Source organism: Parasteatoda tepidariorum, chromosome 3 (genome assembly GCF_043381705.1).
Source record: "Parasteatoda tepidariorum isolate YZ-2023 chromosome 3, CAS_Ptep_4.0, whole genome shotgun sequence".
NCBI classification, from domain to species: Eukaryota; Metazoa; Arthropoda; class Arachnida; order Araneae; family Theridiidae; genus Parasteatoda; species Parasteatoda tepidariorum.
Window position 1 is genome coordinate 54431368 of NC_092206.1, and position 23779 is coordinate 54455146.

General features: G+C 29.5%; 1 protein-coding gene across 3 annotated transcripts in view; it reads left to right on the forward strand.

Moving 5' to 3' along the window:
- Nucleotides 1-23779, forward strand: part of LOC107437562 (uncharacterized) — a 54956-nt gene that overhangs the window by 24896 nt on the left and 6281 nt on the right. For 2 of the 3 annotated variants that reach the window (XM_016049617.4, XM_016049618.4), the window contains exons 2-5: nucleotides 10320-10525; nucleotides 12070-12850; nucleotides 15568-15773; nucleotides 17446-17695. In XM_016049617.4, coding sequence (XP_015905103.1) covers nucleotides 10320-10525; nucleotides 12070-12850; nucleotides 15568-15773; nucleotides 17446-17695 — 1443 coding nt within the window. Of the gene's footprint in view, nucleotides 1-5309; nucleotides 6138-10319; nucleotides 10526-12069; nucleotides 12851-15567; nucleotides 15774-17445; nucleotides 17696-23779 lie in introns of those variants that run through there. The other variant, XM_071178650.1, reaches the window with a different exon arrangement.

Sequence of the window (23779 nt, forward strand, 5' to 3'; positions counted from 1 at the left end):
CACCATAAAGAAAAGAGACCGTAAGTGAAAAATCGCTATAATAATACATTGAAAAAATTATATGGTACATGGGCCAAAGTAAGTGTTCGAAGTTTCTGCCACCGGCTACAATGTACACCTCACATCTCCGGATCATGGACATTCGAACTTTCTGCAATACTCCAGGCATATCTCGCAGGCAGCTACTACGATTCTTGCAACCAGCATTATCAACAGGGGTGACATAAACCAGTGTTTTCATATGACTCCAGAAATCATGACATGATAGGTCGGGTGACCGAGGAGGCCATATAATTTTTTCAATGTATTATTATAGCGATTTTTCACTTACGGTCTCTTTTCTTTATGGTGCTTCTGTGTACGTCACCGCTTAAGGAAAGCATTTCCGACCCCACATTGCTATATGATTTCGAGTCGTCAGGATGCCCCCTACCCCTCTTAGAAGTTCTGAAACGCTTAACTGAGACACCCTGTATATATATATATATATATATATATATAAATGGGGCACTGGTGACCATTCTGCGCCAAAGGGTTAATATAGATGCTATTTATGTTTTTGCAAAATTATCGTAAAGAAAGAATTTTGAAACTTAGCTAATATTTAAATAACAATGATTTAAAAACAAAATTTAAATTCGTTATTTATAAATTAAGGTACTAAAGAACTCTTACATTGAATTATTTTATTTTTCGAAAACAAATAAGCGAATAAAAGCTGTTGAAAATAAAATACCTTTTTAAAACAATCTTAAAATAAGATAAAAAATTTATTGTTATATTATATTTTCAATTGATGGTGATGAAAATTGTAAGAGAAACAATTATCATTCCGTGACTCACAACAGGTCTCCTAATTTATTCCTAACAAAAAATAATAAACTAAATCGACAAATAAAGTGGTATAAAATTCTGAGTTCGATTAATCGATTATAAGTAATTTTCTAAAGCTCATTCAATAGTCAAGAGGATATTTTCCTTCCAAAAGAAATTTATTGAACAGTATTCATCATATTAATCAAAAACTGATGTTTCAAGATTCGGTTAACACCCATTCGTTCGTAAATTATTACTCTATGACGTCGAAATTTCGCTCACACCCTTTATCTTTTTATGAATACGTATACTTGTAACCCTTCAAAAGATTGGATATTCATTTTTTTTTTCAGTTTCTACTTGAAATTTTTTTATGGAAGATGGTTTTAAGAAACAATTCAGTGATTTTAGGAATACACACTGTTAGAAATTTCGCAGAAAAAATGGTTAAATTACAATTTATCTAATTTTTATTTCACCATATTCAAACAAAGCAGGCAAATAACCATAAATTGAAACTACAGTCAAACCCCGCTATAGTGAACCTTCAAGGGACCGAAATTTCGGTTCACTATAACCGGGAGTGCACTATATCCGTTACGCCGGCAATTTCACTAATGGTTTCCAAATTCCTCCCTTTTATTACATTAATTCATATAATTGACTGAAAAATATTACGTAGTAGCAAAAAATGTGTTATTTTTCATCACTCTTCGTCTTGCGTACAAATAAAAATTAGTAGTCTTTAGTTGATGAGCAATCCTCAACATCAGATATGGAAACACTTCCCGACTCTCAGATAATTTTTCCTGAATTTCTGTTATTCCGCTTTTTAAACCTGTCTAACCTGCCATTCGAGCACATAAAAGTAGTTTCTATAGATGGTTTTAAAAATCGGTATATGTATTTATTTTGAAGTAGAAATTTCAAAATTATTACAAAGAAAATGGGGGGGGGGAATCAGTCGAAGACAGAAAAAAGTTCATTATATCCAACTTCCTCACTTTTTTGGTTCATTATATCCACTAAAAATAACATTATACGCGTATAGCAAGCAACGGGACCGAGCATTTCGTTCACTATATCCGGGAGTTCACTATAAGCCGTGTTCACTATAGCGGGGTTCGACTATATTTACTCTGAAAAAAAGCGTTTATTAACTGCTTTCACCTAATACGGTTAAATAGCCGAAATTTTATCGCACCAACTAGGCCCACCAAATGAAGCCACTTAGTTCCGTTCAGCTGGGTACATGTTGCAGCCGAGAAGGGTTAATCTGTCAACCTCATGACTGACAGAACTAGGGTTCGAGTCCCTGCGTTGACACCACAATATTTTTTTTCCATTCTCTTCAACACATGAAGATTTCTGCACTCTCCAATTTTCCTCTCAATCATGCAGAGATATCAGCACCATAAAGCTGCTTAACACAAAAAAACTTGTATTTCTCAACTTTTACGATAGGTCAAACAAAAGATAAACAAATTAAACCACATTCCCAAATTCATTGGATTAAACACAACTCAACCACAACCTAACTCCATTACCGAATGAAAATCTTTGCTCCAGCACCCCATCAAATTTCTTTTCTATGGTTTTTAAACCATGCTAGTTGTAAATGGTTAAAATACGGTACAATTTTATATTCATGTTTTTTTTTAACTATACTACTTGCAAACGGTTTCAAAACTGTAAAGGTAAAAAATGTTCTTCACTGTAAACTTTACGGTTAATTGGATGATCAGACTGCTCCTGGTGATTTTACAGTAATTTTAGAAAGAAATTTCAAATAGTGTAGGTTTAGAAAAGTTAGCAACAGCAAGAAGCTTGTTTACTCATTTTGCTATCAAAAGCTGTTTTGTTCGATGAATAAGGAAAAAAAAAACACTTCTTACCTTTTAATAATAAGTTCTTTAGTTAAGAATTTTTAGGACTTACTGCAGAGAAATATGAATCCAATTTTTTAAGCAATTTAAAATATTTTTATGAATATTTAGAATAATAATTATCAATTTATTAGTAATATTTGTTAAGGTAATAATATTGTATAGTGCACAAAATAAAAACAGAATACCTTCATCAATTTTAATGTAGCAATCAGATTTTCTCGTATTAAGATGCAACCGTGGTTGTTCAAAGGTGTATAGCATTTTAAAAAAAATATTTTATACTTAAATTATCCTTTCTGAAGAACTGTTCTATTATTCATTCTCACATATTTTACCAGATTTAAAATTATATAGTTTAAAATGATGTTAAAATTTGTATTCATTAAAATTCAAAATTTTTGGCCATTATTATAAATAATAAAAAAATAACAGTTGTACCAAAAAATTATATTTTAAATGGAGTTATTCTTAGACAAACAAATTTTATAATTATGTAAAAACTTTCTTTTATTTGCTTAAGTATTTTCAAAGCTACGGTAAAATACGCAAAAAGTAAAATTGTATAAACGGATCAAACTTTCAATCGTTCTCCTGTCTTACCGTACTTTATTTCCCATATTGCGTTTACCCTATGACTGTTTAGAGAATCAAGAAGATAAATCCATATAAAACAAATTCAGAAAAATAACGTTTTTGTAACTTATCTTAAAATATCATCAAAGTAAAACATATTTAAGATTAGACTTTTAAACGGTTGAGACAAAATTTTAGTTCGTAGTTTAGTAAGCATAAGATCAAAAATTGTGCTGAAATTTTCTTAAGGGCCATTATTTTTAAGATTTAAAATACTTCATTTTTTTTTTCTTTTTTTTTTTTTTTTTTTTGATGGAATAAATTTTGTTTGATAAGGTTTCAAATGAAACGCCGACAATATTTTTCGGGAAAATCCTGCTTTATAAAAATTTAACAATTATTTATTCAGTAATAAAAAAATGAATAACGAATGTAAATGATGATTTGAAAACAAGTGAACTCAACCAACTGTGCAAACAACTCATTTGCTTTAATTGAATGAGTAATTTGTTACTTGTCCTATTTTGGGATCATTTCTTGAAGTATGGCAGTTAGCCAATATTTAGAAGTTTCATTTTTTCGATAAGTGATATTCAATTTGTCTGGAGCACCTCATAAATTTTGAAGTGAATTGAGTCAAAACTTTTTTATTTTATTTTAAAACCGTCGATGAACAACCGACCTAATTTTTGAGTTTACGTCTACTAATGTTCTACTACGTAGCCTTGTAATTTTGAACCCAATACAGAAGACAAGGGAACTCCTGTATCAAGTTTTGGGAGAGAGTTTCCTTCGTAGAGAACTTTTTTTATAGAACTAACCCGCATTTGCGTTACATAAAGAGGAAGACCATGAGAATCTCCCACGGTTAGCCTGACGGTAAGGGGACTTTAACCCATGATCCGCCTACCACTGAGGGTATTTCCTATCAGCATTGCGGTCTGTGCGAACCGGATACGGAATTCGTATCCGCCAGCCATCACTGGGATTTGAACCCGGCTCATCTGATTGGAAGGCGAACGCTATATAAGGCGAACGCCCCCTGAGCCATCGTGGTTCTAATCAAAATTTGTATGGAATAAAGTAATCAAATCATTTGACATAATAGGAAATCTTATTTTGCCTAAATCTAGGTAGGTATCCCAGCCTGTGTAAAACACAGTTAGCTTTTTCTTTTTTTTTGTCTTATAATAACAGAACTCGGGTACAAAAGTTTTTCTCACTTGGTCATACAAAACTCTCATATGTCAACATTTTAAATGTTCTATTCTTAAATATTGTCCATGAACACTTGTAACCACATCTTACTAATTTCAATACTGGAGTTCGTTTGAAAAAAATAACCATAGCATAATTCTAAACATTTCTAGTTGCATTTGTTAATACATTCTAACAATTGATGTTCTTTTAAAATATTAATCACAGCATGCGATACGGTATATAAAACATGCAATAGATCGGTTTGTTTTACTTACTAATATTTAAATAAATATTAAAAAATTTCAAAAATAGTATTTAAAATACATATATGCTTCGCAATTCACAATTTAGTTAAGCAAAACTATCTGAAGTACGTAAAAAAACTTTTGTAAGATGTGAAGCATAATAATTTTTCTGTTGAAAATTTTGAACATTCTGACAAAGAAACTATTCTGTTTATCAAGACTCTACACTTAGTTAATAAGAATAATCCTAAGTGTGATACTTCTTTATATTTATATGATAGCCAACAGATAAAAAAAAAAGTATTTATAAACTTGTCGTAAATTGAAAAAGTGAAACAATAATTTTGCTGTTGAAAATTTCAATCATTCTTACAAGGAAATGATTCTTCTTATCAAATCTTTTAATGTGTATACGCTTAGTATATAAGAGCATACTATTCGTGATATTTCGTTGATAAATGATATATAATCGCAAAATCAAATAATAAATCAAAATGACGAAACGCATGTCTCAGATACAAATTAAATGATTAACTCAATAAGCTAACTTTTCTTTTTTTAACGAATGCAAAAGTTTCTATAATTACAGAACATAGTACAGTAATTTTAATATTAAAATATGACAAGATCCGTTCATAAGCAGAATTTACAAGGTGATAAGATAGTAAACAGCTTCATGAAATTAAGAGGTGTAACAATCAACTGGGGGAAAAATTGCCACTAAGATATGGTTCATAAAATAACCGAGCAGCATAACTTGAATAATCATCGATAATATTAAATCATACAGCACATGACATACACGGACAGTTCGAATCAAAAAAATGTCTAAACATACAAAGCTTAGAACAGCAATTTTAAGAATAAAATATGACAAGGTCCGAATCATATATCATAAGCAAAATTTACAAGGTGATAAGATAGTAAACAACTTCATGAAATTAAGCGATGTAACAATCAACTGGGGAAAAAAAATTACCACTAAGATATTACCATAAAATAACCGAGCAGCATGATTCGAACAATCATCGATAATATTAAATCATACAACACACAATATGCATGGACTGTTCGAATCAAAAAATGTCTCCATAAATAAATCAAGTGGACAAAACACGCGTCAAGTGCAAAATTCATCTCCATTCCTATAATAAGACGATCAATTGTCATGGAATCCTGCTTCTGGGGCAAAATCTCATTAAGCTCCAAGAAGGACACTCGATTTTCTCTCCTACAACAATAAACGTCATGTAACATTTGTTAAATTAAATGAAGAAACTTATCGTCCGTTTTGGACATTTGCCAGTCCAGGGCAAATTGAGTGCCGGAACGAAACACAGACGGTGTCTTCTAGATTATTAATACCTTTTCTCTGTTCTAGTCGTGTCCGGCCAATTATGTCGTTCATAATCAGGTAAGTATGCAGCTGATAATGAGCCTATTGATGCAGCTTATCTTCTAACAATGTTGCTTCTGGCGCTTATTTTATATGTGTATATTGTTGCTGTATCAGACACTTTTAGGCGAGAAGTTGAATTTTTAATGGCATCTCATAGAGAAACAATAACTTTCTATTTCTGTACTGTTATGAGAAGTGGGAAAGTTGTCTGGCCTATTCGAATGTAACGATATAAAATTTATCGTAATCGGACTTGTTATAATAGTTTGCTCATTCTTTGAGAAGGTGTTTGGGTGAAACTAATGGCTCTTATCTTAAAGCTATTTTTACTGTGCTTCGTAGGCAGTGACTAGTAATTATTTTCCGTTTATTTTGGATATTATACATGTATCTACACATGTTATATGATATTATACATGTTATATACGTCCGAAGAATCATGGTTCACTTTTGATTGTTCACTTGTCAAAAGTGTACTATAACTTAGTGGACCCACTGTACTTACAACGGTATTGTTATTATTATAGTATAACCTTGCTAATACAAATATATAAAAGAATTTGTTTCTTTTTTGACTAATGCTAAAAAGAGCATTAGGTTGAAAGTTATCTTGGAATTGATGTTGTATTCTGGTTATTCTACGGAGCACCTGCACTTCAAGTCTAACGATAATAGAATAAAAATTATTGTTATTATTTGATAGTGGGAAAGCTTGATTAGCTTCAAAAATTATTAAGTTGAAAGATTTCGACGTACATGGAGCACTTGAGATAAAGGTGCCCATTCTCAAGATACACCAAACATAGTAAGTTCTACAACAAAAGAACTTATAGTTTAGAAGTTATAAAGGTTTTGTGTACTTATATCTATTTAAGCATCGTAAATTGTCGTCTAAACAAATGAAATAATGTTTCCAATGTATTTCTAGGCTTATCTGTGACCAAATAAGAGTGGAGAAAAATAATTATTCAGAAGTTGTATGGGTTTTTTTCGTATGAAAAGTATTGTTTTTTACTTAGAAACTATCTACTGGAGGAAATTAAAACTTATGAACACTTTTTACATCGCTATATCATAACTATATCGAATGTTCTCTTAGATAATCTTTTCACTGAATCAAATGAGACACGAGCCAATTGGATTAATAGTTTAGAAGTAATAAGGGTTTTATTAATACAAAGTATGATTCTCAGAGCAGAAAATAATTCTCACTTGTCTATATAATTTCGATATAATAGTATGAAAAGTATATAGATTTAAATGTTAAAAATTGTACTTTCTTAGGCTTATAAACTTTACAACTTCTGAATTAAGTGCTATCGATTCATGTCAACTTTCATTTGAATCAGTGTAAAAAGAGCACAGGAAACAATTTTTCCTTTACCTATAGCAGTTTATGCCTTTCTTTGAAATGTGCAATCCCTCAAGAGTCGTTTGCTCTTAAAGAAAATTCGATTTAAAAAGAACTTAAAGCATGAATATTTTAATTTTATCATTTTTTAGGTACTAACAGTTAAACGTTTCATACTTAAAAAATATAGGCATATTCTTAAGTAATCTGTGTAAAAACCAGTCATAATTTACGTAATATATTCTTGTGGTAGTGTTACTTTATTATCATTATCTTTGAAAAAATGTGATACGTCCTTTTAACCCTGATAAGTTTCCCCCCTGAACTGACACTTGGTACATAAATATCGCTGTTTCTATCTTTATGAAGAATGTACAATAAACTCTCAGTGAAACTCATTTTTGATTCAATGAAGTTGTAGGCCAGCAAAAGTCACTAGCATTAGAAAAAAAAATTGAGCGCTTTGTTCCAACAAGAATAAAATTTAGCAAACTAGTCCTTAGATACTGCCCCATATTTTAAATATAAATGAAAGTCCAGTCTTACTCCACCCCACCCAACTCTACCTTTCCCTCCTTGTCAGTATTTTGGTGTTTTATCTCTTGAAAAATATCGAATTGTTTATTTTTTGTCATATTTTGGTATGTTTCCTAAAAGAGTTACAATTGGAACATGTTAGTTGCTTTAATTTATTAATCGAACACTAAAGATAGTGTTTATTTGTATTTACTTTACTTTTTTTTCTGTCAAATTACGCTTTTTTTAGTAATTTTTCTTATCTTTTTTATCATTTTCACCAGATTTAATGTGAATTAATAGTTTTTCAAAGTTTTTACGCATTATCAGCTGATGATTAATATAAAACTATCATTCGAGGGACGAGTGAATATTTGTCTTACATTAGTTGTTCAAATAATGTGTCAGCGAATAATAGGTTGGATCATTAGAATTTTTAACTGCTCATTATCAGTGACATGCAACGAAGTTAGCTTATATTTACTTCTTAAAGGTTAACCAGTGAATATATTTTTAATTTGAACTGAATTCAGATTCTACGCCATTTTGCTGGAGCCAAGTTCGAAATCAGCGAAAGAAAATATTTTAATTAAGAAAAAGCTAGTTTTTTAATTATATTACAAAATATTTAATTAATAATTATACCAATTAGTTATAGGAAGAACTTATAAAACTTAATCCTTCAAATAATTCATGAAACTAAATAAATCAGTAAGTATAATTTTTTTTCCTTCATCCATTTTAACGAGAGTAATAATTATAGAATAGTATAAATTAGAACTAAGGAAGTTGTTTTCAGGGAAATAGTAGTAACCAGTCTAATTGTAAACGTAAATGCCCTTGCGTTATTTTTTTTTTCATTTTTATTTATTAATTTACCTATTTTATTAATTCTATTTATTCATTTTTGTGAACAAACCAGTAATTGATTTCATGAGAGATCGAACTTTTGACCATACTTCGTGTATTTATCAAGAATATTTTCGCCATTTTCAGTAAAGTGAAAGTAGATGAAATTTTTCAGAATTATTTTTGTCTTATTTTTTTTTTCAGTTACCTTACTTTGTAAAATTTAAAAGATATCTAAGAGCAAGTTACTTTCATCAAATATTCTATGTTTTCAAGCAATGTAGAGTTGTGAATAACTTTAAATTAAAATTTCTCTAATATTTTTTATTAGTTGTTACAACTCTCAATAATTTTATATTATTAAGGTAATAATCAATAGATATTTTTTCGAGTCCGAACTGCATTTTTTTTTTATATAAATACCTTTTCTTTAAACTATTATAAATTATCTATAAAATCAGTATTTAGTACAAAAATGTAAATTTTTTTTATTATTTGTTTACCTTTTAGGTGGCTTTTTATTATTTATTTGCACTAAAACCATTTTTAGAAAGAAAATTATCACCACAATAAAGAAGAAGAAAAATACCTCGCGATCGCTTTATAGTTTCCATAAAACTGATTTGAAACAGTTGAGGCTTTGTCTCATTCTCAATTGCAATTTTCGAAGATGGCTCTAACGTAATGATAATTCTCTTGCACAATTTGAAAATCATTTGAAATAAAAACTTTTTTTTCAATGCCCACCTGGAGAATGACCTTACGTCATACAGACATCATATTAGGTTTGCCAACGTTGCTCTCACAGTAAGGACAGAGATGGAAAGAACATCCATGGATTCAAACCCAGGGATTACCATGGATTCAGCCCGGGATTCAAACCCAGAACCTTTCTGATGCAAGGTCAGTTCCCTGACATCTACACAGTTCGGTCGGCGTGTTATATCTATTACTTATAGCAAGCAATAAGAATTATCTTACTTTAATAAATGCAGTTTCTGAAATCTGGTTTGATTTATGTTATTTTCTTAAATAATAGTTGAAAATTATTTGAATTTAAAAATATTTATTAAAAAATCGTTTATTTTTGTTGCAGAAAAATAAATGAACTAACCTACAGTCGATATATCGCTGTTAAAGCATTTTCACCCTCTACCTTTATTTAGTATTCATTAGTTTTCTTTTCAAATGATATGTTAATGAGCTATAAAATTCTGTACAATTTAAATAACTTCGGCTTTGAGATAAAGACAATAAGTGGGCAATGTAGCTGTGACAAGCGACCTAAGAACGTGACATTTAGTTAACGTGAATTAACATTTTATTTGCACATTCATCTAACGAACATTTAATGAGTTCTTCTTTTTTGTGTCTTTAGCATTTAGTCTTTTTTTTATGTTATATCGTTTTGTAAAGTGGTGATCATCTTCAGTATTATCGTAAAAGGTTGTAACTGTTGTAAAAGGTTGTAACTGTTGCAGGTGACGGCTAATGTTATGCGTGTGGTGCGCATTAAATTCGCGGCCTTGATGGGCCTAACGTTTGTTGCCCTGCTGTTTTTTCACCTCTTCATTTGGTCTATGTGGTACAGGTCACCATCTCTGGAAAGCATTCAGAACATCGATGCAGACGAAGAGCAAGCTTGTCGACATCCGGATCTCGACTATGAAAATCCCATCATCCTCAAGTAAATACAATTTTTCTATGCAAATCTTGCCCTGTCAACAAAAGGATGAGAAAAGTGGATCACATTTAGCAATTTTTGTTCTTAATAAATTTAAGAGACCCTTCCTCTCCCGATCGAACGCAATTGTCGATGGGGTGGACACGGGGAAGGAAAGTTCTAAATATGCCTTATCATCCTTTTAACTTTCACAACTAAACTGATGATGAATATTTACTTTATTTGGCATTATCTTTCGATACACGTAAAATGTCACCTAATCAGAACTTGAGATATAAAGAATGCGGTAATTTAGATTTTTGGGACGAAATTATACCAACACAGTTTTGCAATCAGCATTTTTTGAAAGGTAGTTCAGAAGTATACAAGTGCCTGTTTTCAAATTTTTGATATACATCTCTGTTTTTGCGCAATATACGTTATAAGAACCATCCAAATCTATTTTTATCATTTTAAACTGTAATAAAACAGCATTTTTCTTCTTAAAAAAAACTAAAACCTGACAAACGTGTTGTATTAAATTAGTGATTCAAAACCACAGATTTTTATTGCTTTAAAATTTTAAGGAAAATCTCATAAAATGTCTAAAAATTATCAAGCTCTATTCCTCTTAATCTAATAAAGCGATCCCTTTATTTTCTAACTCTTTTGAAAGACAGTGTGCTGCCGAATGTGCTGCCAGTGTCATCAAAAGTTTGAGTAAGAAAAAACATTAAGAAAACCAAATATAAAAATTTAACCTAAAATTCAAAATGGCGTGGGTAAGGGTCTCTTAATGGTTTCTTTTAAATTTGCAATTAACTATAAAATTAATAATAATTTTTTCTTTCATTTATTTAATATTGTATCATTTATTGCAGTATTAGTGCTATGTTAATAATCTAAAACGTAGTCCACCAAATATAAAATTCATAAATTTTTACATTTTATTAAACTACTAATTGACCTCTCGCGTGATGTTAAATGTTTTTTATTCACTAGATAACCGAACGCAAATTTAAATTGGAAATTTTTCTTAATAAAGCATGCGCAGTAAGCTAAGAAGGAGAGAAAAAACTTTTACAATTTTCATTTTTATCAAAATTAATTTATCAATTGTTCCTTAAGAACATTGTTCGTTTAAACAATTGAGTAACAGCAATAAAATTAGTAGATAATTTTTATCCTTCTTTTACTATTTAGTCATCAATTATATTAGTTGTGCTATACTTTTAAAAATAGAACTTGAAAGTTTTGTGAAACTGCATTATTTTGTAACATTAAAATATTTTTCTCTTATTCGGTAAGTCCAAAAAAAAAATAAAATAATAAAATAAAATATAAAAAGTGCTTAGGATCTATATTGCCCGCACTTTTAAACACTATGCTATAAAAATGAACTTGTGCTGTTAGAAAGTGACAAATTCATATTTAATTTAATGCAATGTTGCAATACAGAAAAAAAAATATTCCTGTCAAAAAAAATATTGCTATCTGGTGTATAGTAAATATTGAAATTGTACGACTTATCTCACATAACTTATAAAACATGATTTTAATTTATTTAGACACATTCAAGACGTTGGTCAAATTGACTGCAAGAGAGAAATGGACTGGATCGACGTAGACCAAGGAACTATAAAAATCAACGCCATCATCATCAAGCGATATCGCAAAGTAGACTGCAAATTAACATTTCTAAGGAGGGTGGACGATTTCTCCTCTGTGAAAGGCAACGTAGTGCATCTGTCTTCTAAGAGAAACAAAGCCAAGTTGGAAAGTGATTTCTTCCACGCCAAGTGCAAATCGTTAGACGGAGTTGAATGGAAAAATATCATAGCGGGTGTCTACAAAAACGAAACTGTTCTAAAACGAGTGAGAGGCTTGAGTCCTCCAGAAACTGCAATGAAGCTCAATATTTTGATGTTTGGTCTCGACTCTATGTCGAGACTGCATTATATGAGAAAGCTGCCTAGGACGTATAGGTACCTCACGGAGGTTCTGAAGGCTTCCGTGATGAAAGGGTACAACATTGTGGGTGATGGGACTCCTCAAGCTCTTATACCAATATTGACTAGCTTTACAGAACAGGAGCTTCCAGAAACTAGAAAAAGAATGGATGACGCAAACTTCGTGAATGTGTATCCATTTGCGTGGAAGAATTTCAGTGCTAGTGGGTATGTAACAGCCTATGCTGAAGATTGTCCATACACTGGTATATTTACATACCGACTGAAAGGATTCGATGCAATACCAACAGATCATTACATGCGGTCGTTTTATGTTGAAGTAGATAAAGTAATGAAGGAACACTCTAGACTTTGTCTCGCAAACAAGCCTCGTCATATCGTAAGTATGAAATTTACTCTTTATTCAAAAATACGACACGATTATTTTTCTTTTCTTTTTCAAAATGCTTTTAATAATTTTTCGCAATTCAAGTGTACATTGTGAAATAATGAAACATGCATCTCTCATGATCAATTAACTATCAAATTGATGATAGTTAGTTGATCATGATCAAATTAACTATTTCTTGTATGAAAAAAATTTATATTACTACTATTTATTTTTAGTACTATTTTTTAAAACTTTTAACAAGGTTGAATTACTATTATTTAAGAAAATATATATATACACCCTGCCAATTTTAAAGTATTTAAATAACTGAACTTTCTTCGTTTCTTAATTCAGTAAAAGTACTTTGAAAGCTACAGTTTTCATAATTAAATAGTTTACTTACGATCAAATTTTATCGGTGTGTTACACATGCTACTGTAGACCTATATCACTAAAGTCGATGAAATATAGTCAAATACTGTATCCAACTAGCTTTAAATAACAGTCAAGCAGAAGAGAAACATGTTATTATCAAAATTTCATACTTTTTTTTTTTACTTAAATGTATTATAGGCCATGACTCCACATGCTTCTTTTCTCGTAATTTCATCTAAGCTAGTCCTTTTAAAAAAAATCTGCCTAGCTATTTTATTTAAGACATTTATGCCTTTTATGAAATAAATATCTGTAAATAACTATTGCTCTATAATCTGAAATTATTTTACATTCTATTAATTTATTTGATTCATAACTGGTGAATAACTATCCCAATCAAGAAGTTTATGCAGCAGGTACAAAGGGCAGAATAAAGTTCATTTTCAATTTTAAAAAAAATTCAACTGCTGAGTGCTTATGAAACTCTTGATTCTATTTAAGTTCTGACCGAGCGTTTATTCAAGAAAAGCGAATTGTATAAAAAATTTTCATTGTACAAGGTTTTGGTTGCATTATCAAAAAAATATTTATATAGATTTATGCATACATTCATATAGATGTTATTATATAATCAAATGTTTAGAGAATGAAATGTCATGATAATATACTCTACTTAACGATTTCCGCCACGCTACACTGGAAGTATTGGTTTTCTTGACAAATCTATTTCCTTTCCATGCATAAGCCAAGCTTTTAGTTATAATGCGTAAACTAATGCTGATTTACTTTTAAACATTAATTATAAAAAGTTATTGTATGTTTTGAGGAAGATGTGTAATCATCATCATCATAGTTAGCTAGACAGCCCAATGTGAGCCAATGCCTTCCTCAGTAGATTTCTCCATGATGACTTCCGATTTATCTTTGATCTCCAATTTTTTTCATTAATTGCTAGAAAATCAGACTCCACTGAGTCAGCCCATCTCAACCGCGGCCTTCCCCACTTTCTTTTTCCAGTGGGTCTAAAAAGCAGTATCTTTTTTATTGTGTTGTCGTCACTCTTCGAAAGAGTTAATAATAATAGCGAGATTTCGTACCATTCCATACGCAAACTTAGAAGTAATTGCAAGTGCTCGTGCGCCTGAGAAAAATTATCAAACTTACGTGGAAAAAAAAAAATTTTGCAAAATCCCGTAAGTTAAAAACGTCAACATAGTGGAATATCATCTTAACTTTGACGACAAAATCAAAACATACATTTAAAATGGACGTAGTGGATATTATGGAAGTTTAAAATCGTAAAACTAAATTGTATAACTAAAATAAACATATTCTATAGGTAGCGAAAAGAAAATTAATTTCTTATGGTCATCTTACTAGTAAGGAACCATAATTTTAAACTAAAACAAAGAACATTTATTTTTTATTCAATGAATCATTTATTGTAAAATGACTCTATTCCTTTTTACATATTGCAATAACGAATCCTCCATCTTTATTTTGAGTAGTGTCTTGATCTATCTGTAACATGTTCATGTTGTTAATTCATAGTTAGGCTAAAACAGAAAGTAACGCTTAACAGCTATGTATAGTGTGCTTGCAGCTTTGTAAAATCAGGCAAACAAAACGTGAAGATACATAGGATCTACAAAATACGAGAGCACATGCGCAGTTGGTTCAAATCTTGCGTACGGAATCTAACGTTAATTTGCGAAATCTCCCTAATATCTGAGGAATGTTTGATATCAAAAGTAGTTATCTTATTACAATCCTTGTTGTACAGCAGAGCTGTCCAACTGCAAAGAGCCCACGGGCCAGAATTCCGGTCACTGATCACCTGGCGGGCCGCAGTTTGAAAAAGTTGAACAATAACCTCTTACCTCTTATACAATAACAATTAATAGTTGAATTATGAATTATAAAGCAATGGAACAGAAAGGAAAACTGAGGCCGATCAGCCTGAATAAGAAGTTGGCGGGCTGCACAATATCTGTTGGGGGCGCATGCGGCCCGCGAGCTGCCAGTTGGACAGCCCTGTTATACATCTTGCTGAATAGAGCGATTGAGGTTCGTGTTATCGATAACATTGCATTCTTATGCGATGCATTTGAATAAAATAAATCAAGAAGTATATGAGAATAAAAAAAAATTTAAAATTAATTTGTTCCTTAAGCCTAACTTATTAAACTGTTCAATATTTTCAGGAGAAAAACAATTAGATCATTTTAAACTTTGAAATATAACAAAAAATCAATTTTTATTTTATCAAAAGTGAAACGAAATTTTTTTTATCTTTTTGTTATAATTTCATATTTACCTTACAGAATTATGACTATCTTTGATCTTGTTAGGTAATGCTGGACTGGTTGAGACAGTTTTATGACGTTTATTCAGACGTTCCTAAATTTGCTCTTGGCTTTCACGGAGAACTGAGTCATGATGATTACAACTTAGTAGGACATGCAGACCTAGACATAGAGAAGTTTTTGATTGGTTTAAAAGAGAGTGGAATTCTAAATAACACAATTCTTATTATGTTTAGTGATCACGGTCATAGGTAAGAGTTCACATTTTTTATTTTATTCTAAAAGTTTAAAAAAAAAGTAAATAATATTTATTTATTCAATTAACAAACAAATCTGTGCTTTGTCGAATCAATTATGTAGGTCGTAATTTAAGAAAATGTTGCCATATCTTGAAAAAGTTCCCAGGACTGTGCTTAGGGGGATGCGAACTGGGCGACCGCCCAGGGTCGCTAAAATTTAGAGGCGTCAAAAATTCTGGACTGATTAATAGTTTTATTACGAGATTTTCTTTACATTTGTTAAATCTTGGATATATTTTTACTATTCCTTGGATATATAATTCGAGTTATTATAATTCATATTTTCAAGCGTGAATTTCATTTCAGTAAATGTTTCTTTATATCAGGAATGTAATTTTTAAAATAATGACAAGAAACTATTTATCAAGTTTCATCTTTTATGTCATAGAAATTAATTGTATTAAAAATTTCAAAATTTCAAAAAATTTTTAAGTGGAGGGTAATTCCTAAGAGCTGCTGCGGAAAATGTCAAGAAAAATAAAAAGCAGGGTTGGATGGATTGAGAAATATTTAATTTAAAAATCGTTGATTTGAATCACGTGAGTATTTCTCTAAATCACAGATTTATGTAAAAAAATATTATTTATATAGTGTTCCATTAACTAATATAACTTAAGGCTCTGATAATAAATCATTGATATCAAATCTTATTGATAATGAATGTCTTATTTATAGAATACGGAAATAAGTTAATAAGTTAAGAAACAAAATGTCTCGTTTTTTTCTTTTTTTAAGAGTTTAAATTTTGATCAGAATGTAACTTTTAAATTATAATTTTTTATTATTCATTTCATACCATTTTCATATTTTAATGTGCTCATTGCAGTATGTAATATAATTTGCTGTTTGATTATCAATAAATATATTTCAATTATAACCATTTAATTTTATACCCATTTATTTCAATAAAAGTAACTTTAAATATTATTAAATATCTACTTGTAAATAAGGACTTGTTCTACCAAGAATAATTTATTTTTGAAAATGCTTTCTCATCTAAATTAACTCACTTTTCATTCGACAAGTTGGTTCTCTGTATTAGCAATTTATTATTGTTTTTAGTTTGATTAAAAAATTAATAGCTGACTTTATTCATTCAGTAATTAATTTACAATAATTAAATAATATCATTAACCTATTTATTGTAATTTATTATTACTTTACAAAGATATCGGTGAATATCTCCAAAATCAATGCTGTGTTAAATCTTTGAGTTTGAATTTTTTCGCTTCCGATGATTCTTATATTGCACGGCAGAATAATAGAAATAAAAAAATTAAAAAAATTTAAAACCAATTCATAATTTTCCGGAAATAGATGCATAAAAATTGGCCATTTTAACATGGAAGGAATGTGATATTGTATTGTAATTTAACTAATATATCGGTGAATATCCTAATCTCCAAAATCAATGTTGTGTTAAATCTCTTTACATTCTAAACATTCTTAACTGCCATATTATTCTTTTATTTTTGGAAGAATTTAATTTTGAGTCACAAAAACTGACGAGCCTTTGAGATCTAAGCAATAATAAATACTGTAAACATTACTTACTAAAATTACTTACTACAATAATAAATACTGTAAACATTACTTTACATTTTTTAACTGTAACAATTTTCAGATTCGCAGCCATTCGAGAAACTCAGCAAGGAAAGCAAGAAGAAAGATTGCCATTCTTCGCCGTGGTGACTCCACAATGGATGGAAACGAAATATCCGAAGCTTATTAGGAATTTGAGAATTAATGAGAATCGATTATCAACGCCATTCGATATTTATTCCACACTCATGACCATACTTGACTCAAATGTGCCGATACAGGGGGATTTATCACATCGCAGCATCAGTTTGTTCTCTGAGATATCACAAGATGTAAGTATCACCCATCATATAAAAGTTGTAAATTGTAAACACTGTTTATTTTTAAATAACTCTTCAAATAATACTTCTAGGTTTTCAATTATTCATGACTCCTTTATTCGAGGAATAACTTGAAGGCATTTCTTTTTCATGTATCGGGTTTTATACGACATTGCAGAGTTGTAATAAAGTCAGAATTTGAACATACATTTGTTTAACTTTTAAATGAAACAAAAGACTGTAATCATATTTAGAAATACTAAAGGCCTGATTTCTTAGGACAGGTCGGCGTTACAAAACGTCAGCTTGAAGCGAGTGCTAAACCCTGATTGGTCAATTTGTGAGTTAGACAGCATACGTCATTGAACGCTCAGCTTGAGCAACGACTGACGTCCGAATCAACTGCAGTTGCATTACAACGTAACGTTAACGACAGAAGCAATGGCGGACAGCATCCAACAGAACATTGAAATCGGCCAAGATTTTGATTTTAACATTAAACATAGCTTCTTCTTTCTCTTCTTCTTTATTTAGCTAAGCTATAATGTGCTTTTCTTGGACAAAGTCATTATTTGTTTTTTAAAGCACTGGTCGACAATAGCAAAATCAATACAAATTCAAAATAAATATTTGCTTACGTTATTAATGCATGCGCAATGCGAGATAATGTCTGCGTTAGACCGACTGCTCACGCTGAGCTAAGAAAACAGTATTTTGTTGGCGTCGGCGGTACGTTAACTTTACGCTGACGCCCAGATAAGGCGCTTGTCCTAAGAAACCAGGCCTTAATATACACTCCTCCCAGGCAAATTATTAGACGCACTATAAGATTCGATGTAAAATCTTAATTATCAGGTGATACTATACAGTTTTTTTTTTTTTTTTACGCCACTGAAACCAGTTTGCACTTATTTACGTTCGTGTATCAGTTGGTTGACATTGTAATGCAATACGTTAAAAATAAATACAAATAGAAAGTATATAAAAAATCTCTTGAATTAAAACCCATTACATGTATGTTTGAATATAAAAGTATTGCATATAAACTCGTGCAAAACATGCAATTATTGAAACACTGCAGTGCGTCCAATAATTTGTTCTAATTATTATAATATAATACCTGATATAATAAATATTCTATATTTATATAATATATCGTCTTTATCCAAACGTCGAATTTGTATTATGTATAGCCTAATTCAACTGATGGACACACGAACGTGAACAAGTGCAAACCGGTTTCAGTTGCGTATAAACAATAAAGCTGTATAGTATCACCTGATTAATTAAGATTTAACATAGAATCTTATAGTGAGTCTTATAATTTGGCCAGGGACTGTATTTACAACTCGTGAATTACACGACGTATTTCAGAGGTCAGCAAATCTTACTCTCGTAACCAGCAGAGACTCTGACCAAATCTGGAAAAGAACAAATGTGCGTATTTTTATAGCTATTGACATATTGATGTCATGTCTCCTTTTGACTTCTTTCTTCCCATCAAAGGCATCCTTTTATTAAACTTTCTTATATGAAAAAGACTACAGTTAAAGTTTATAACGCGTCGTCACACTGACAAAAATAATTTTTAACTTGGAAATGGCTATTTTGTTTTAGTGACTGCTGTGAACGCTCATAGTCACTGAAATTTAGAAAATTACTACCACTGCAGATAAATATTTATTAGAAAAGTCTAAAGCTAGTTTTCTAGAATATTTCAAAGTACACGATTAATTATTACTACCTAGACATATCTCCAGTAAATAATAACTTAAATAGGGTTGGTGAAAATCAAATTTATAATCAGGATTAAATTCTCACTAAAGTCACCCTTTGAATCAGAGCAGTCGCAATGGTAAGTGATGCATTTGCCTAGGACTCCACACCGGTGTTTTTTTCCTTTTTTTTTTCTTTATTATTATAAATATTTCAATTATTTTAATTTTCTTTCAGTATTAAAACTTCAAAGACATTGTTTTCCATTTTATAATGTTATTAAAATATAAAAGAAGGAATGCAGTCTGATTATTTTTAGAGGCACCTGAGAAGAAAAATTTGGCACAAATCAAAATTATAAATTTAGAAAATAAAATTAATTTATACATTTTTGCATGATTATTCAAGTCAGTCTCTTCCTTCTGAGAGCAAGTGATGTTGTGAACATAAAATATGAAAATATAAACAGTGACATAAGAATTTGAAGAAAAAAAGTGAGGAAAACTGCTAAGTTGTTTTATTTTTAGGAATGAAGTTCGAAAAGAAAAAAAAATCAGATTTATTTTAATAATCTGGACAAAAATCTGAGCGTACAATTGCATACCTGCAAGGAACATCGCATGTAAATTGTGGCATTTGTCGATTCAGAAGCCAATTAGGTGCGACACCCATACGTGACGTCACTTACAGGCATCCTATTAAATCTGATTTAAATCACATGATTAGACATAATCACTTCACTTCTTCTCGAGTTGCAAGTAGCCAATAGGGCGTATTGCAGTAGCGTAATCGCTGATGGAGAATGTTGAAAGTTCAGCGACGGTTCTATCTATCTAACAAGGAATAAATTTGTTTAGAGTGTATTTTAATTGTATGTGTGTTGATAGTAGTAAGTCGGGGTATTGGCGATGCGGAAGTGACGTCATCATGGGAAGTCAAAGGGTGCTTATTTCTGTCCGGGTGGAAAACGAAAATATGTCTTAAGCCGAAAATTAGTTTATTTCTGCCCACTTGCTTATTTCTGCACGCCTGAGTTATAGTTTCGGTTTTTAATATAGTTTCGTTTTTTGATATTATTTTAATTTATTACCTTTTTTGAGGGTGGCAACACTTTTTAGTTTTCATCTGGAAATACGTCATTAACTGTCTATTTCTCCTCATTAGCTTATTTCTGTCCTACTGCGGTTTCAATTTTAATTTCGTTTTTTTTTATTATTACTTTTTAAATGTTTTTATTTATTATTTTCGTGTAATGGCAACACTTATTAATATTATTTTACTTGTTTAGGGTGGCAATACTTATAAACTTTGTTATTTGGGGGAGAAATCGTATATTATGAAGTAATGACGTCATCTTTTATTACATAATAAATAAATGATATCATGCACATGCTTTTACTCCAGTGGCACCATCTATGTGGGAATGTTAGAAATAAAATAACTTTAAATCTATTTCATTATTTAAATCTATTTTATTATTTATTGAATATAATTAAGGCTGAGGATCAAACTCATGCCTATCAAAAAGTATTCGTGGATCAGCAGTTGGATATCATAACCACTGACCTACAAATGCTTGGTAAGATATGTGTAAATAAGTTAAACCTTTGTATTCTGAACACGTGTATGAATGAAAGGGATTTGATACTGATATCATCTTTTAGTTTCATCGATATGTTTTCTCTTAATCCTTGACAGTTATTAAGTAATTATTTCTGCCCTCTCATGATTGTAGTATTTTGTTTTCCGGGTGGCAATGGTAGTGCTTTACTTTATCGTAAGTTGTTACTTTGCTTATCGTGTAGTTACTTTGATGTCACTACCTATGTGTGAACTAGAATAAATTGATAGCCATAAAATTAGTTTATATTTAATATAAATAAATGTAATACAGATAGTTTTAATACTATTATCCATATTATTTAATAATATATTTGAATAAATTAAAAAAATTAGTAAAAATAAATTAATTAAATTTATATTGAAAATTAATTTGTATTATTATTATTATAAAAAAAGAATGCTGTGTATATTCAAATGAATTAATAAATGATTTAAGAAAGCATCATATATAAAAAAAGTCTAATATTTAAAAAAACAAAAGTAATTGATTTCATATATTTAATTAATAGAAATTAAAGAATATTATGCGTTTAACAATGTATATTATTTAAAAATAATAATAGATGTTTATTAAAGAATTAGTTTAATCTATATAATTCTTGAATGATTATAAAATAAATAATAATAATGAGTAGGTAAAAATTAATTTTGTAATTATTATTTTAAAAATTTAATTAAATAAAAGCTTTTTTATAGAAAAAATAATTTTCTTATGAAAAAAAAAATTTATAAATAATAATAATATTTCTACAGCATTCATTCATAATTTTATTTAAATAAATATCGTTATAAATTTATTCCTCTTTTAAAGTTCTTAATGCTATCAACTATAATAAATTAATTACTATATTAAAATATAAATGTACTTAATTTTAATCATATGGATAGAAAAATATTTGAATTAATTTTATTTTCTGTTGGAAAATAAATAATTTTGTATTTTGAAAAATAAATAGATAATTGATAAATTAATATAAATATATACATTTTCTTACCAAAAATAAAATTAATTAAAATATTTCCATTTTCATAAAATTAAAAAATAAATACATTTATATTTTAAGCAATAATAAATTTTTTATATTTGATAAAGTTTAAAGGAGGAATAAGCTTATTAGTGTTTTAAAATTATGATTGAATAAACACTTTAGATATATAAGTTAGTTTTCAAATTAGAAAAAAAATATTTTTCCAGAAGAAAAAAATGAATTTCTTAAATATCTATATTAATACGTGTTGAAGGTTTTTCAAAATAGCTGCTAACTAAATATTTGGCGTAACCAAGGACTTAGCAGATTAATAAAATCATTAATTGATTAATTGCGGAAAAATTACGTTTTATATCAATTGAATATTAAATTAGTAAATTACGTAATAAATTATTTACGTAATAGTTTCCTTCATTAAAAGCAGATGACGTAAAACTGTTTTCCTATCCTAACACGAATAATAAACTAATGTGTGTTGTTTCTATTATTTATAACATCATTATTTTCTAATATTTACTTGAATATATCTAACACACATTACTTCGGTTCATTATGTTAAAAGACTTTCAGGAAAATATTTTATAATTTATAATATTTCAATATTATATTTTTAAGGTAAATATTATTTCGCACTTGTTGTTCTAACTCAAGTTTAAATTTCTTAATTTTGAAAACGTTGGAATATTTTTTCATCACTTTTAAACAAAACAATTTCCTGTTTTCCCGTTTTTCCCTTAATGCACAAAAATTTTTTTGTTGATATTTAATGTGTTGTTTATGTTTATATTTCATTTTTATGCCATTATTTTTTTAAATGGGGTGAAAACATTTTTTAAAATAATTAAACATTTATAATCGTATCTTAGACTCAAAGTCTACATTAATCTTACACGTAATAGTAGAGATTTATGTCTAAAACTTATACTTTTCTAGACTATCTTTGATGTTTTAATATCTTCGATGTTTTTGATCAGAAAGGAAATAATTTGACGTTATCCGTTGAGATTAATTGCTGAAAACAATAAACTTCATTATTTCTCATGATGTAAACTTGAATTATAAAGAGATTTAAAACTACAATTCATTCGGTTTGGGATTATTTTTAATTCAGTTAATATTCAAATGTATTCTTTGTTTCTACAATCTAGTAGCTTTTTGTAGAATCACCTATTTTAACCACACAGATTTCAACTCTATATTTTAAAATGATTTGTTTCAGGATCTTCTAACTTTGAATGATTCAGAAAAACAGAAACCGTGACTAAAACTCAGGCGGACAGAAATAAGCAAGTGGGCGGAAATAAACTGACTTCCGGTTTAAGAAATATTTTCGCTTTCCACCGGACAGAAATATGCACCCTTTGACTTCCCATGATAGCGTAACTTCCGTTCCTCCAATACCCCGGCTTACTACTTTGGATTTTCGTAACATTTTTGTAATTTTAAAAACAAACGTAAAACGTCAAGATATTTTGAAAACATTTACAATATAGTTTATATGTTAGGAATTCAAAATTTTTCTCAGATAATTTATAATGAGCTAAAAAAATTTGTTAAACATTTTATGCATACCATTATTGATTTTTATATAATATAGACCAAGCCTAAATACTGCTAAAAAAGTTAAGGTTCCAACAATCATTTTTTAAAGTTTTATCACGATAGATTTTATAATGCAGAAAATTAAACATAATTATTGCTGTGTGTCTTAATGCGGTAAAAAGATCACTGAATAATAAATATTAAATATTTATGCTCGTATGAAAGT